The sequence below is a fragment of the Abramis brama genome, assembly GCF_963993115.1.
Source record: "Abramis brama genome assembly, chromosome: 18".
NCBI classification, from domain to species: domain Eukaryota; kingdom Metazoa; phylum Chordata; class Actinopteri; order Cypriniformes; family Leuciscidae; genus Abramis; species Abramis brama.
Window position 1 is genome coordinate 6520226 of NC_139980.1, and position 12201 is coordinate 6532426.

The following is a 12201-nucleotide window of genomic DNA, read 5'->3' on the forward strand; positions in this document are numbered from 1 at the left end:
ACCTTGGTCCTCAGTCCCATCGGCTTCGCCTCAGTCCTCTGGCACTCTGACTCCACCTTGGACGCTCATCGTTGCAGCTCTGCCTCAATCTCCTGATCCATGATCCCTGACCTCTCCGATCGCCTGGTCTCATTGGCTCTTCAGCTCCACATGGGTCTCCACCTCTATTGGCTCCGTCGCCGTCCGTTGCCCCCCTGGTTAAACCTGCCAAGTCTCCATCATGGCACCTCCCTCTTTCGACTCCACCGTGGGCCTTAGCCCTGGCTGTGGTTTGGGTCTCCACCTGGTTCCTCCTGCTCCTGGCTCCTGGCTCCTTCTGCTCATGGTTCCCCCCAACTTCAGCGCCTCCCTGGTTTCTCCTGACGGCATTTTCTGTTCACTGTCCTTCACCAGCCCCACTTCCGCCTCCAGAGCCCCCACCCTTCCTCCTCTGTTGGACTTTTTTTCTTTGTTTAAAGTTTAAAAGGGGTTATGTTCGGTTTTATTGTCTTTGTGTTCATTTTCCCTGTCTTCCTACCGTCTGTTCCTAGTTAGTCTCCTTGGTTGTTAATTAGCTCTAATCACTAATCACTGGTTAATTACTCCGTCGGTGTATTTAAACAATTAGTTCTGTTTGGCTAACCAATGGTAGGCAGGGGGAGTGGCCAGGAAACTTGTTTGAAAACAACATTCAAACATTTTGCAGTTCTGCTTGGTGATGCTGGTTTCACAGAAATTACTCACTCCAGCTTTAAAGGTGCAGTAAGTGATTTCTGAGAAACACTGTTGATATTTGAAATAGAGACTCAAACAAACACAGCCCTACCCAAAAGAAACACACCCCTCCCTTCATTGCTCCACCCACAAAACAACAAATACGCTATGCAACACAGGCAACCTGGCGCATCAGACAGCTTGCACAAGTATGGATCAGCTGTGATTCAACAACAACAACAACAGCATACAAAAGCATATCTTGGTTCTGTGAAACATAGCAAAACCAAAGGTACTAATGTATCGAGCAGAAACAAAGCAATCTCTGTGTCTGTTTTCAGGTCCTCCTGCTTTCAAACGTCTCTCCAGCACTGGAAAGCTTTTCCAATATTAATGGGGGTCTTAGCTCTTGCCCTTCTTCTTCCAATTATATTCATCTGACCATTTCCTCTTTGGTAGTATGTCACCCATCTCTCTTTTAACAGTCTTTCTGCAAATGACCCGCTTGCTCACTCTCTCTCCTCCCCCATCATGAGTGGATAGGCTATTGCTGAATGTTTACAAGAGTGTTTTGGTGCTCTGTGGATCGATCCGATCCACCGTTTTTCCCCCCTATTTACGCAGCCAGGACTATGTACAAAAACAATATTATTTTTCAGCACACACACAGAACAGACATCTAGCAAATATTCGCAAAATTGTTTGTTTAGGTGTTGATTTAAATTTTCAACAGCCTTTCTCAGAAATCGCTTTCTGCACCTTTATGTTGTGTCAAGATCTTGGGACTACTTTGAGTGAAAGTATTTTGAGCGTTTTTGCTTTTAAACATAAATTTAATTTAATGTTTTTGTTCTGGCAGGAAGATGAGGTGGTGCTGCAGTGTGTCGCCGCCATTCAGAAGGAGAATCGCAAATTCTGCCTTTCAGCAGAGGGACTCGGCAACCGCCTGTGTTATCTAGAGCCCACATCAGAGGCGAAGGTAATGCCTCTTCATGTGTTCTGAGGAACTAATCACTGCTTCAATATGCCTGAACCTCTCAACACAAACCACAATGCAGATCGAAGCAAAGCAATTTATGAAAAACTGATTTTTTTTTTTTGTAAAAAAAAAAAAAAAAGGTTAGACAATGGTTTAATGTTTTTTTAGTTTAATGGTTAGATAACTACAATGTACGAGTGCATAATGTTAGAATTACACAATCTGATTTGCTTTACGTATGCCGATTAAGAAATACTTTAAATAATGTTCCTCTTTATGTGGAAAGAAAATGTCTTGGTTAAAAATATATGTTGAGTAAAGTAGGGAGACTTAAATATGTTTGAAGATATTTGCATTTATATGTTGTCCTCTAGCAATACATCAAATTAATGGGAAGAGATTCATGTAGTTGAAAACCATGGCAACAGCAATTGATCCTAGTGCTCTGCACCATATTTTCTATGCATCAGGAGGCAAGGCAGTAGAAGATCTGTGGGCATCTATGGTTATGTGCTGTGTCTACTGGGCCTGACCTTGTTCATACATTGAAAAAATGAAGGTGGATGATAATGATTTTTCCATTATCATATAAAGTATTGGTTTTCTTCATGCATATCAATAAATTAATTCTTATGGGTTACCAGTAATGAAATGGATAACCCTCAGTGACAGTGAGACATCTGCTGTAATTGCCTGAGTGACAAAGAGGATAACTGTCAGCCTTTACCATCATGCTTTACAATCACCCTGGTCTCTCACATATATGTTTAAGACCATAAATTAAGGTCATTCATTTTTAGCATCAAGTGTGTGCAGTATAAATAAATAAATAAACTTATTAAACAACACATATCGTTTATGGCTACAGATGACTTTCCTCATAGGCATCTGTCACTCTACTTTGCACATTCTCCCTACTCACATATCATATTAAGACCCTAGAGTTCATAGGTCACCATAATTCATGGCTTAATTTCTCCATGCAGAGTGTTTAAGGGTTTATAAAGTATACATTCAGTAAGACTGTACATGATTCAGACTGTAGTTATCAGAAGGTGACATAATGTTCACTTTCTCAGGATAGCTGAACTAGACAGTCAAGGAGCTTTAAATAGCAGCCTGATAAACAGATGCAGGGTGGGATAGACTTTTCTAGACCAAGGGTGGAGTTCACCACTTGCCCATGTAAATCCTCGCTGGCCTCTCAAGCTAATCTTAATGAACACATATCGAAAACAAAACGTCTATTTAGGCCTAATGAAAGACTTTAATCTGTAAACATAGCCACTCTACCAGTTATATGACTTCATCCATAATCAAAAGTAAGCAAAAACACCCACACTATCTTTCTCTCTCCACAGTATTTTCCTCCTGACCTATGCATCTGTAACTTTGTGCTGGAGCAGTCGCTCTCAGTGCGGGCCCTACAGGAGATGCTTGCCGGGCAGAACGGTGAAGGAGTAAGTAAACAAATCACAGCGATTACAGGGTTACTATACTGAATATACAGTATCTCAACCTTTATAGTAAGAATCCTTTAAAACCCTTTGAGTACTTTTGAGTACATTTACCATGTCAATCAGAAAGTATAATGGTGCTGAAAATGCAATCTGAAGTTAAATAAAAGTATAATTTGTGAGGCTCCATTAACATTGATGAGCAAATGCTAAATTTAGTGACGGTAGAACCACTAATTATGTTTCTACATCAATACACTGCATTTTGATATAGACAATAACTTGTGTGTTTTAAAAGCAACAGCAAAGAAAGTCATATTCATTGCACTGTCATGGAAAGTTATAGTAGCTGGAAAATTATATACACCACCAATCAAAAGTCTGGGGTCAGGTAAGATTTTTTTTTTAAAGTGATTAATATTTTAGTTTTTGATTAAAGATCATGAGAGCAAATTAATTAAAAAAATAATGATGTGCATGAATAAATTCATGCAACATTTTGTAAAAAAAAAAAGATTTGTCAATTTTGATTTCATGCTGGCTTTTAGAAGCACAAAAATATGTTCAACATTGATAATAATAAGAAATGTTTCTTAAGCACCAAATCAGGATATCAGAATGATTTCAGAAAGATCATGTGACACTGAAGACTGGAGTAATGATGCTGAAAATTCAGCTTTGACATCACAGGAATAAATTACATTTTAAAATATATTAACATAGAAAACGTCTCTGTTACATATGTAACCCTCGTTCCCTGAAGGAGGGAACGGAGACGTAGTCGGACGTATCGTACTGATTGGGATCACCCTTAGGGAGCCTGTCATCTTAGAGTATTGAAAAAACGAGTCAATGCACATTGGCGTGCGAGATTTGCATCTCGTGCTCTGCTCTGCAGCGTGGGTATAAGTACGGAAGCGGATGCATGCACCACTTGTTTTTCGCTGAGGAGCCGAGCGGAGCCCGGGATCAGCGGTGATCCAGCACTAGTGGTGACGGGACTACGTCTCCGTTCCCTCCTTCAGGGAACGAGGGTTACATACGTAACCGAGACGTTCCCTTTCAGTTCTGTCACATTCAACGTAGTCAGACGTACCGTACTGATTGGCATCCCAATTAAAACCTAGTGCCACCTAGTGCTGCCACCTTCCAGTGCCTAGCGGAAGCCTCCTGAACACCCTGCATTTATTGAGGCGGCGATGGGACAGGGCTTAGGCCAGGGAAGTCCATTGATGTTCCACATGACCAACTCAGACAGACTTGGATAACACTGGGAAAGTGTGCCCTTTCGGTGCAAAGGGAGACGCTGCGGAAGACACATCCTGCCCGTAGGGAGGTATCATGTGGATGTTACACATATGAACTGGGCGTTTCCGGGAAGTACAACATATGGAATGTCACTGAGGTGGCTCCGGCCTAAGCAGGGGGGAGACAGCACTGGTCAGAGACGGCAGAGGGAGCTCTGCCAAGGGAAAGACACGGGCTCGCTGCAGGGAGCCGTACCATGGAAGAATACACATATGGGATCGCCGTAGGGATCACAACATATGGGACCCAGTCTAGCACAGGTTCCACCAATGCATACGAGTGTTCCGCCACATCCGTTGCCAAGGGGTGTGGAGGAACTCAACAGGGTTTGGCTAGTGAGGAACTCTACTGGAGCAAGAATGGGATTCAGGAGGATTCAGTCTCCTCGCTCCCCTCAGGAACCTGACGATCAGCTCGTGCTTCCCCACGGATCTCCCATCAACTGCATCGTGATGTGCGGCAATAGAGGCAATATACACTTTGAGGGTAGAGGGAGACAGCCCATGCTCCAACCCATCTTGCAGTAAGGAAAGCACAAAGTACCGATCGAACATCTTCGGGAGAACACCACTCAACGAACAGGTTCCACTTCAGAGCGTAAGCATGCTTCAGAGAGGGTTCTCTCGCTGAAGTGATGGTATCTACGACAGCTTGTGGTAGATCACCTAGAACCTCTGCGTCCCGTCCATGGACCAGACATGGAGTTTCCAGAGGTCTGGACGCAAGTGCCATACGGTGCCCCGTCCCTGAGAGAGAAGGTCCTCCCTCAAAGGAATGGGCCAGGGAGGGGCCCCGAGGGGCCCGAAGTGGTCCCAAATCAGCTGGACCGCCTGGGGATGGAGTCTCCACTCTCCCTAGGCCACAGGCTGTCAAGAGAGCTTGTCGGCGGCACGATATAGGCCAGGGATATAAGTGGCACGAAGCGACCTCAGATGCTTCTGACTCAATAGGGGGAAATGGTGGGCGAGTTGCGACATGCGACGGGAGCGTAGACCACCTTGATGGTTGATGTACGCAACGGACCAGTACATGCTTGTCGAGCAGCAACGTTTTGAGGCAATTGATGTGCCAATGCAGTTGGGGGCCCGCTCAGACCCCCGCTACTGCATGCCCATTGCACGTGGCCCCCCAGCCGGTGTTGGAGGTATCTGTGGAGACCACAGCATACTGTATACTGTACTATATTCAAGCAGTCCAGCACCGACCGGACACGATCCTCTGTGAGGCGTGCCGTCTGGTGGACCGAGTCCAGCTCCGTCTGGTGGACCGAGAAAAGAGATCCTCTGCACGGGGATGAATTTGCTCTTTTCCAAGTTGACCCGAAGACCCAACTGACTGATATGCTGGAGCAGCAAGTCCCTGTGCTCGCACAACTGCTCCTGAGACTGAGCTAGTATCAGCCAGTCGTCAAGATAGTTGTGGATACGAACAACACGCTCTCTCATGCGAGCAATGGCCGCCTCCGTGACCTTTGTAAAGACACGGGGCGACAGGGCCAGCTCAAAGGGTAGGACTTTGTACTGATATGCTCCACCCTCCAACGCAAAGCGCAGGAATGGCCTGTGTTGCGGGAGGATGGAGACATGAAAGTACGCGTCCCTCAGATCGATCGCTGCAAACCAATCTCAGGTACGGATTAGAAAACCTCTCATTAAGAAACCACAATTAGACCCGCATAATCTAGCAAATTATAGACCCATTTCAAATCTTCCTTTTATGTCTAAAATACTAGAAAAAGTGGTGTCCGCTCAACTGGGCTCTTTCTTGCAAGAAAATGACATCTATGAAAAGTTTCAGTCTGGATTCAGACCGCACCATAGCACTGAAACTGCGCTCGTTAAAATTACAAATGACTTACTTTTAGCATCTGACCAAGGCTGTATCTCAATACTAGTTTTACTTGATCTTAGTGCTGCGTTCGATACTATAGATCACACAATACTCTTAGATCGACTACAAAATTATACTGGTGTTCAAGGACAAGCATTAAGTTGGTTCAGATCATACTTATCTGACCGCTACCATTTTGTCTATTTGAATGGAGAAAAATCGATCATAACTCCAGTAAACTATGGAGTGCCGCAGGGATCTGTGTTAGGCCCTCTGTTATTCTCAATATATATGCTGCCACTTGGAAATATTATAAGGAAACATGGAATTAGTTTCCATTGTTATGCTGATGACACTCAAATCTATATTTCATCACGGCCAGATGAAAACGCTAGATTATCCAATTTGACAGAGTGTGTTAAAGATATAAAAGATTGGATGACGCACAATTTTCTTTTATTAAATCCAGACAAGACAGAGGTACTAATCATCGGTTTAAAAAACCGGCCACAAAACCTCTCACACTACAACTTTAACATAGTAGGATGTCCTGTTACTTTATCCTCTACAGTAAAAGACCTAGGTGTTATACTAGACTTCAACCTGTCTTTTGAAAATCATATTTCATATGTTACAAGAACAGCCTTTTTCCACCTTAGAAACATTGCTAAGCTACGTAACATGCTATCAGTTTCTGATGCAGAAAAATTAGTTCATGCATTCATGACCTCGAGACTAGATTACTGTAATGCTTTATTAGCCGGTTGTCCTGCATCCTCAATAAACAAGCTACAGTTAGTCCAAAATGCCGCCGCTAGATTTCTTACTAGATCAAGAAAATATGATCATATAATACCAATTTTCTCATCACTACATTGGTTATAAAGTTCCGTATTAATTACAAGGTATTGCTACTGACTTATAAAGCCCTAAACGGTTTAGCTCCAGTCTATTTAACGGATCTTCTATCGCCCTATAATCCATCGCGCTCTTTAAGATCACTAAATTCGAGGCTTTTGGTCATACCTAGGATATCCAGATCCACCAAAGGAGGGAGAGCATTTTCACATTTAGCTCCAAAACTCTGGAATAGTCTTCCTGATACTGTTCGTTGCTCAGACTCGCTCTCCCAGGTTAAAACTAGATTAAAGACGCATCTCTTCAGCCAGGCATTCATATAATACTTTTAATCTTACAGTTAAATCCAACCTCTAGTTCATAAACGCCAGAGGAGAACTGGCCCCCGACTGAGCCTGGGTTCTCCCAAGGTTTTTTTTTTCTCCATTAGGTCACCTGATGGAGTTTTTCGGTTCTTTGCCACTGTTGCCTTTGGCTTGCTCAGTTGGGGATATTGGGGATATTTAATTTAATTAATCAATCAACAATACTATTGATCAGCATTACCAAACGTGGACATTTTCCACTAGAAACAAGCATTGATGTATTATTTTAATTTAATACTGTGAAGCTGCTTTGATACAATCTGTATTGTGAAAAGCGCTATATAAATAAACTTGACTTGACATTGCCAGACCGACCGCGCGAGCCGCAAACTTTGTGCCCCGGAGGGCGAGGTCGGTTGCGGTGCGGAGCTCATCCATGAGCTCACGGCCTAGACTACCCTTGTGCATGTCCATGAGTGCTCTGGCCTGGTGGACCTGCAGCAACGCCATGGCATGCAGGGTGGAAGCGGCTTGCCCACAGGCTTTATAAGCCTTGCCCATGAGAACGGACGAGAACTTACAGGCCTTAGAGGGGAGATGAGGATCACCCTTCCAAGAGGTATTGGTCGCCGGACACAGTTGCATCACGACAGACTGCTCCACTGGAGGGAGAGCCGCGTACCCCTTCGCCGTTCCTCCATCAAGGGTAGTGAGGGGGAAGGAGGAACTAAGGCGGTTTCTGGCAGAAAAAGGTGCCGTCCACGACCTAGTAACCTCCTCATGCACTTCGGGAAAGAAAGGCACCGAGAAACCAGTCATCCAACTGAGACGGTTCGGAACACGGTGGAGGGTTCCACACGAGCCCGACCATCTTGGCGGCCCGTTTCAGCATAGCTGACATTTCTGGATCCGGCTTGGGCAACGCTACTCTCCCAGAAGGAGGTAGCGCAGCCGAGCCGTCATCTCCAGAGTTCAGCTCCCCTTCCAATTGCGATTGACAGCCTGTCCTCAGGAGGAGCCCCGAACGAAACGGCTGGTCGGTCAACTACAGAGGGACCAGCACATTCCGCAGGAAGCTCCACCGGCTGCGGTGTGACAGAGGAGTGAGGGGCTCACGGGGACTGGTCACTGGGTGGGGAAGCCACACTGTGATCCTCAGATCACCCATCCCACACGGCGCAGTAGCTCTCTTCTGGGGTGGGCCAGAAGGGGCGCTAGAGCGGGACATGGGAATGGGGACTCCACCTTCACGGATGAAGGCGAGTCTCGAACTCAGCATCGAGATAGTCATGTTCCCGCAATGAGAACATGAACCATCCACAAAACTCCTTCAGCGTGCTGTAAGCCCTAACACTTGATGCATCTATTGTGACCGTCAGTTGGGGACAGGGAACGACCGCTTCCAGAAACGCACGGGTGGAATGGCATCTTGAAAAAGACGTAGACACACCCGTGTTGCTCTTTCAGGAAATAGCGCTCTCACCAGTGCCGGAGCACACAAGGGAATGACCGCGGCAACACTGACAGGAGATGGTGCAGCCTGTACCAGTGAAGCACTCACTTTCTTCGCCCTCTAACCAACCGTCAGAACAAATAAACAAAAAGAATGCTGTTAAAACAGCAGTTGAGAGCTCAGAAGGTTCGCGATCACCGCTGCACTTGCGCTGTAAACACACCAGCACTGGGAGAGACTTCCAGAAGAAGCACCAACACACACGCTCGTTGAAAACACTCCAACACTCTTCATCGACATCCGATCGGCTCCGAAGCGAAAGACAAGTGGTGCGTGCATCCGCTTCTGTATTTATACCCGCTCTGTGGGGCGGAGCGCGAGATGCAAATCTCGCACGCCAATGTGCATTGGCTCGTTTTTTCAGTACTCGAAGATGACCGGCTCCCTAAGCATGATTCCAATCAGTACGATACGTACTAATGTACTAATATTTCATAATATTGCTGTTTTGACTAGCTTTTTAACAAATAAATGCAGTCTAAGCATAAGAGTCTTCTTTCAGAAACATGAAAAAAATCTTACCGACCCTAAACTTTAGTGTTTATTGCCAGAACTATCCCATTAGTTGTAGTTCTTCTGTGTGACATATAGGGTAAGTAATCATGAGTGATGACATTGATATTGTGAAGTACTGACCACAGATAAATCACAACTACAATTCACACTGGCATTGATTTGGAGAGTTTTATGAATTTTATGAATTAGAAGTTACTTTATATTTTCAATATGATAGTAAAGCAAATCCATTATCCATTAATCATTTAAACACCTACTTACTAACAAATGCAGGTGAGGTATGTAGTGTCATAAATGGATAAAATACTGCCATCCTTTTAATGCCTAGTGTCGTACCTCACCTTCTGCTTTTCATAGACTAATTACATCGCTCCACATGTCTATTCTGCTTTCAGTAGAAGGTGAAATTAAATGTTTTTTTTCTCTCTCTTTATATATATATATATATATATATATATATATATATATATATATATATATATATATATATATATTTATTTATTTATTTATTTATTTATTATTATTTATTATTTTTTAAATAGAATGACTTCACAAAAATACATTTTATTTATTTACAGTGTTTTGCTTATGGATTGCCTCATCATTTGGCTACATTCAGTTTATCATATCCATGTATCCAACCAATATCAATACTTGAGTTTTATTTCTTTAAAAAAAACAGTAGCAAGAGTAGGTATAATTAATTAATTGTTTTTTTTTTTTGCTGAGACATAATGAACTGAATGTGCTGAAGTGGCGAGGGTTTTCCAACTGCCTTCTTTAATCATATCTGTATCTTTGTTCATCATTGCAAGAATCCTGATCATGAGCGATGGGTATGTTCACAATTTGTTGACAAACGAGTATGCATGAATGTTAATCCAAATTATGCAACACATTTTTTTAACTTACATAATTACACCTACTGCTCCTTTTGAGCATCCAAACCACTTCACGTGTAATTAACTGATTTTTAAGTGTGATTTAACTCATGACATAACCATACTAATACAGTTCACAATGCTAACCCCATGTCAGAGAATCAAGGTCTCCTTTATCTCAGACTCGTCTCCCCCTTTTCATTTGTATGTTATAATTGAGAGTGTGAAAATGTTCCTGTAGCACAAAGAATATAAATGAACTTGTCAGACCTAGTAGCTAGTGGCCAAGAATTATGCAAATCCCAAAATAAAATCTACTGGCTAAGCATGTTCTGCACAGGGCCATTTGAATGCTTTATTCGCCCTCCCTTCAGCACAAAATGGCATGCCCAATATTTTATTTCATGTTTATTTATTTTTTTACTGCAGCATTTTGAAATGAGATTGTCACAGCATATATTTTATTAGCTCAGTGCTGTCTATCTGTAGTGCTATCATTAATGTCTACGAGAGAGTGAGTTCTGTTGGAAAACCATTGTGCAGCAGAGTTTCTACATACAATACTTCACTATAAAGATTCCTATCATGTCATTTATGTAATAAATTCAATGTCTGATACACCTGTCGTGAGGAAACAATGCCTTTTTTTTTGTATTGATTATTTGTAGTTTGAGGTGTGAACTGTTTTTTCTTGCATTTGGGCTCTAACACTGTCAAATTTCAGGAGTACCAATGACGAGGAAATGATCTGGAATGCTGATTCCAGAAAGAATGTGTCTTGATACAAGGAATTTTCCATGAACCATTTTTTGGTTTCTTCTTTGTATGCATTGCTTCTTTTTCAGCCCCAAAATAGGATATTGTGCTACTTTATAATACTCTACTGTTCAAAGTTTAAAGTCAGTAAGATTTTTTTTTTGAAAGAAATTAATCAGCAAGGATGCATTAAACTTATTAAAAGTGACATTAAAGACCTCTAAAATAAAATACTGTTTTATTGATCATTCTATTAATCAAACAATTCTGAAAAATAAAATAAAAATGTCACAGTTTCCACAAAAATAATAAGCAGCACAACTATTAGCAACATTGATAATAATAAGATAATAATCTTGAGCACCAAATCAGGATATTAGAATGATTTCCGAAGGATCATGTGACACTGAAGACTGGAGTAATGATGCTAAAAATTCAGCTTTGCCATCACAGGAATAAATTTTAATATTTATTTTAAAATTTATTAAAATAGAAAACAGTTATTTTAAATGGTAATAATATGCATTATTGCTATAAATAAATGCAGCCTTGGTGAGCATAAAAGTTTTCTTTCAAAAACATCATAAAATCCCACCGACCCCAAACTTTTGAATGGTAGTGTATATTCATTTAACATTTATGCATCAAGATGGCTTCTTGACCTTTTTATCAACAGTCCAGAGATCTTGCCATTTTTAATAAGCTGACAGTGAACACAGTAGTCGGATTTACCAGGAAAAAAGCAACTGTTTGGAAGTTGCAGTTTCTGCTTAAATGTGGCGCTAAACTGTACGATATCTCAGTGACATGCAGCAACGTACTGTTGTGTATCATCTGATATTTCAGTTAGACAGCAGGCATACAGCAACAGCTGGGAGTAGGGAACACAAGTTTCAGCTTTCCTCTTTGTCAAAGTCATTCGTTTTTGGACTGCCACTGAGGGGTCACACAGTCAGATTAAAAATATGATTGTCAAACGTGGCAGTAATTATTATTGGTAATCATGATAGATTAGTGAACACTATCACCAGCTGCAGACTAAAACATGAGTTTTACCTGAGGTTCTACATTATATTTATATTTAACTAAGAGAAACATCTTTTCC

The 12201-nt window shown here is 42.2% G+C and overlaps 1 protein-coding gene across 4 annotated transcripts in view; it reads left to right on the forward strand.

The window, feature by feature from the left end:
• ryr3 (ryanodine receptor 3) overlaps positions 1 to 12201 on the forward strand; it is a 94602-nt gene that overhangs the window by 10939 nt on the left and 71462 nt on the right. For 2 of the 4 annotated variants that reach the window (XM_084091208.1, XM_084091209.1), the window contains exons 2-4: positions 1553 to 1672; positions 3034 to 3132; positions 10275 to 10295. In XM_084091208.1, the coding sequence (XP_083947334.1) occupies positions 1553 to 1672; positions 3034 to 3132; positions 10275 to 10295 (240 nt within the window). The remainder of the gene's footprint in view (positions 1 to 1552; positions 1673 to 3033; positions 3133 to 10274; positions 10296 to 12201) is intronic. The other 2 variants (XM_084091211.1, XM_084091210.1) reach the window with 1 other exon arrangement.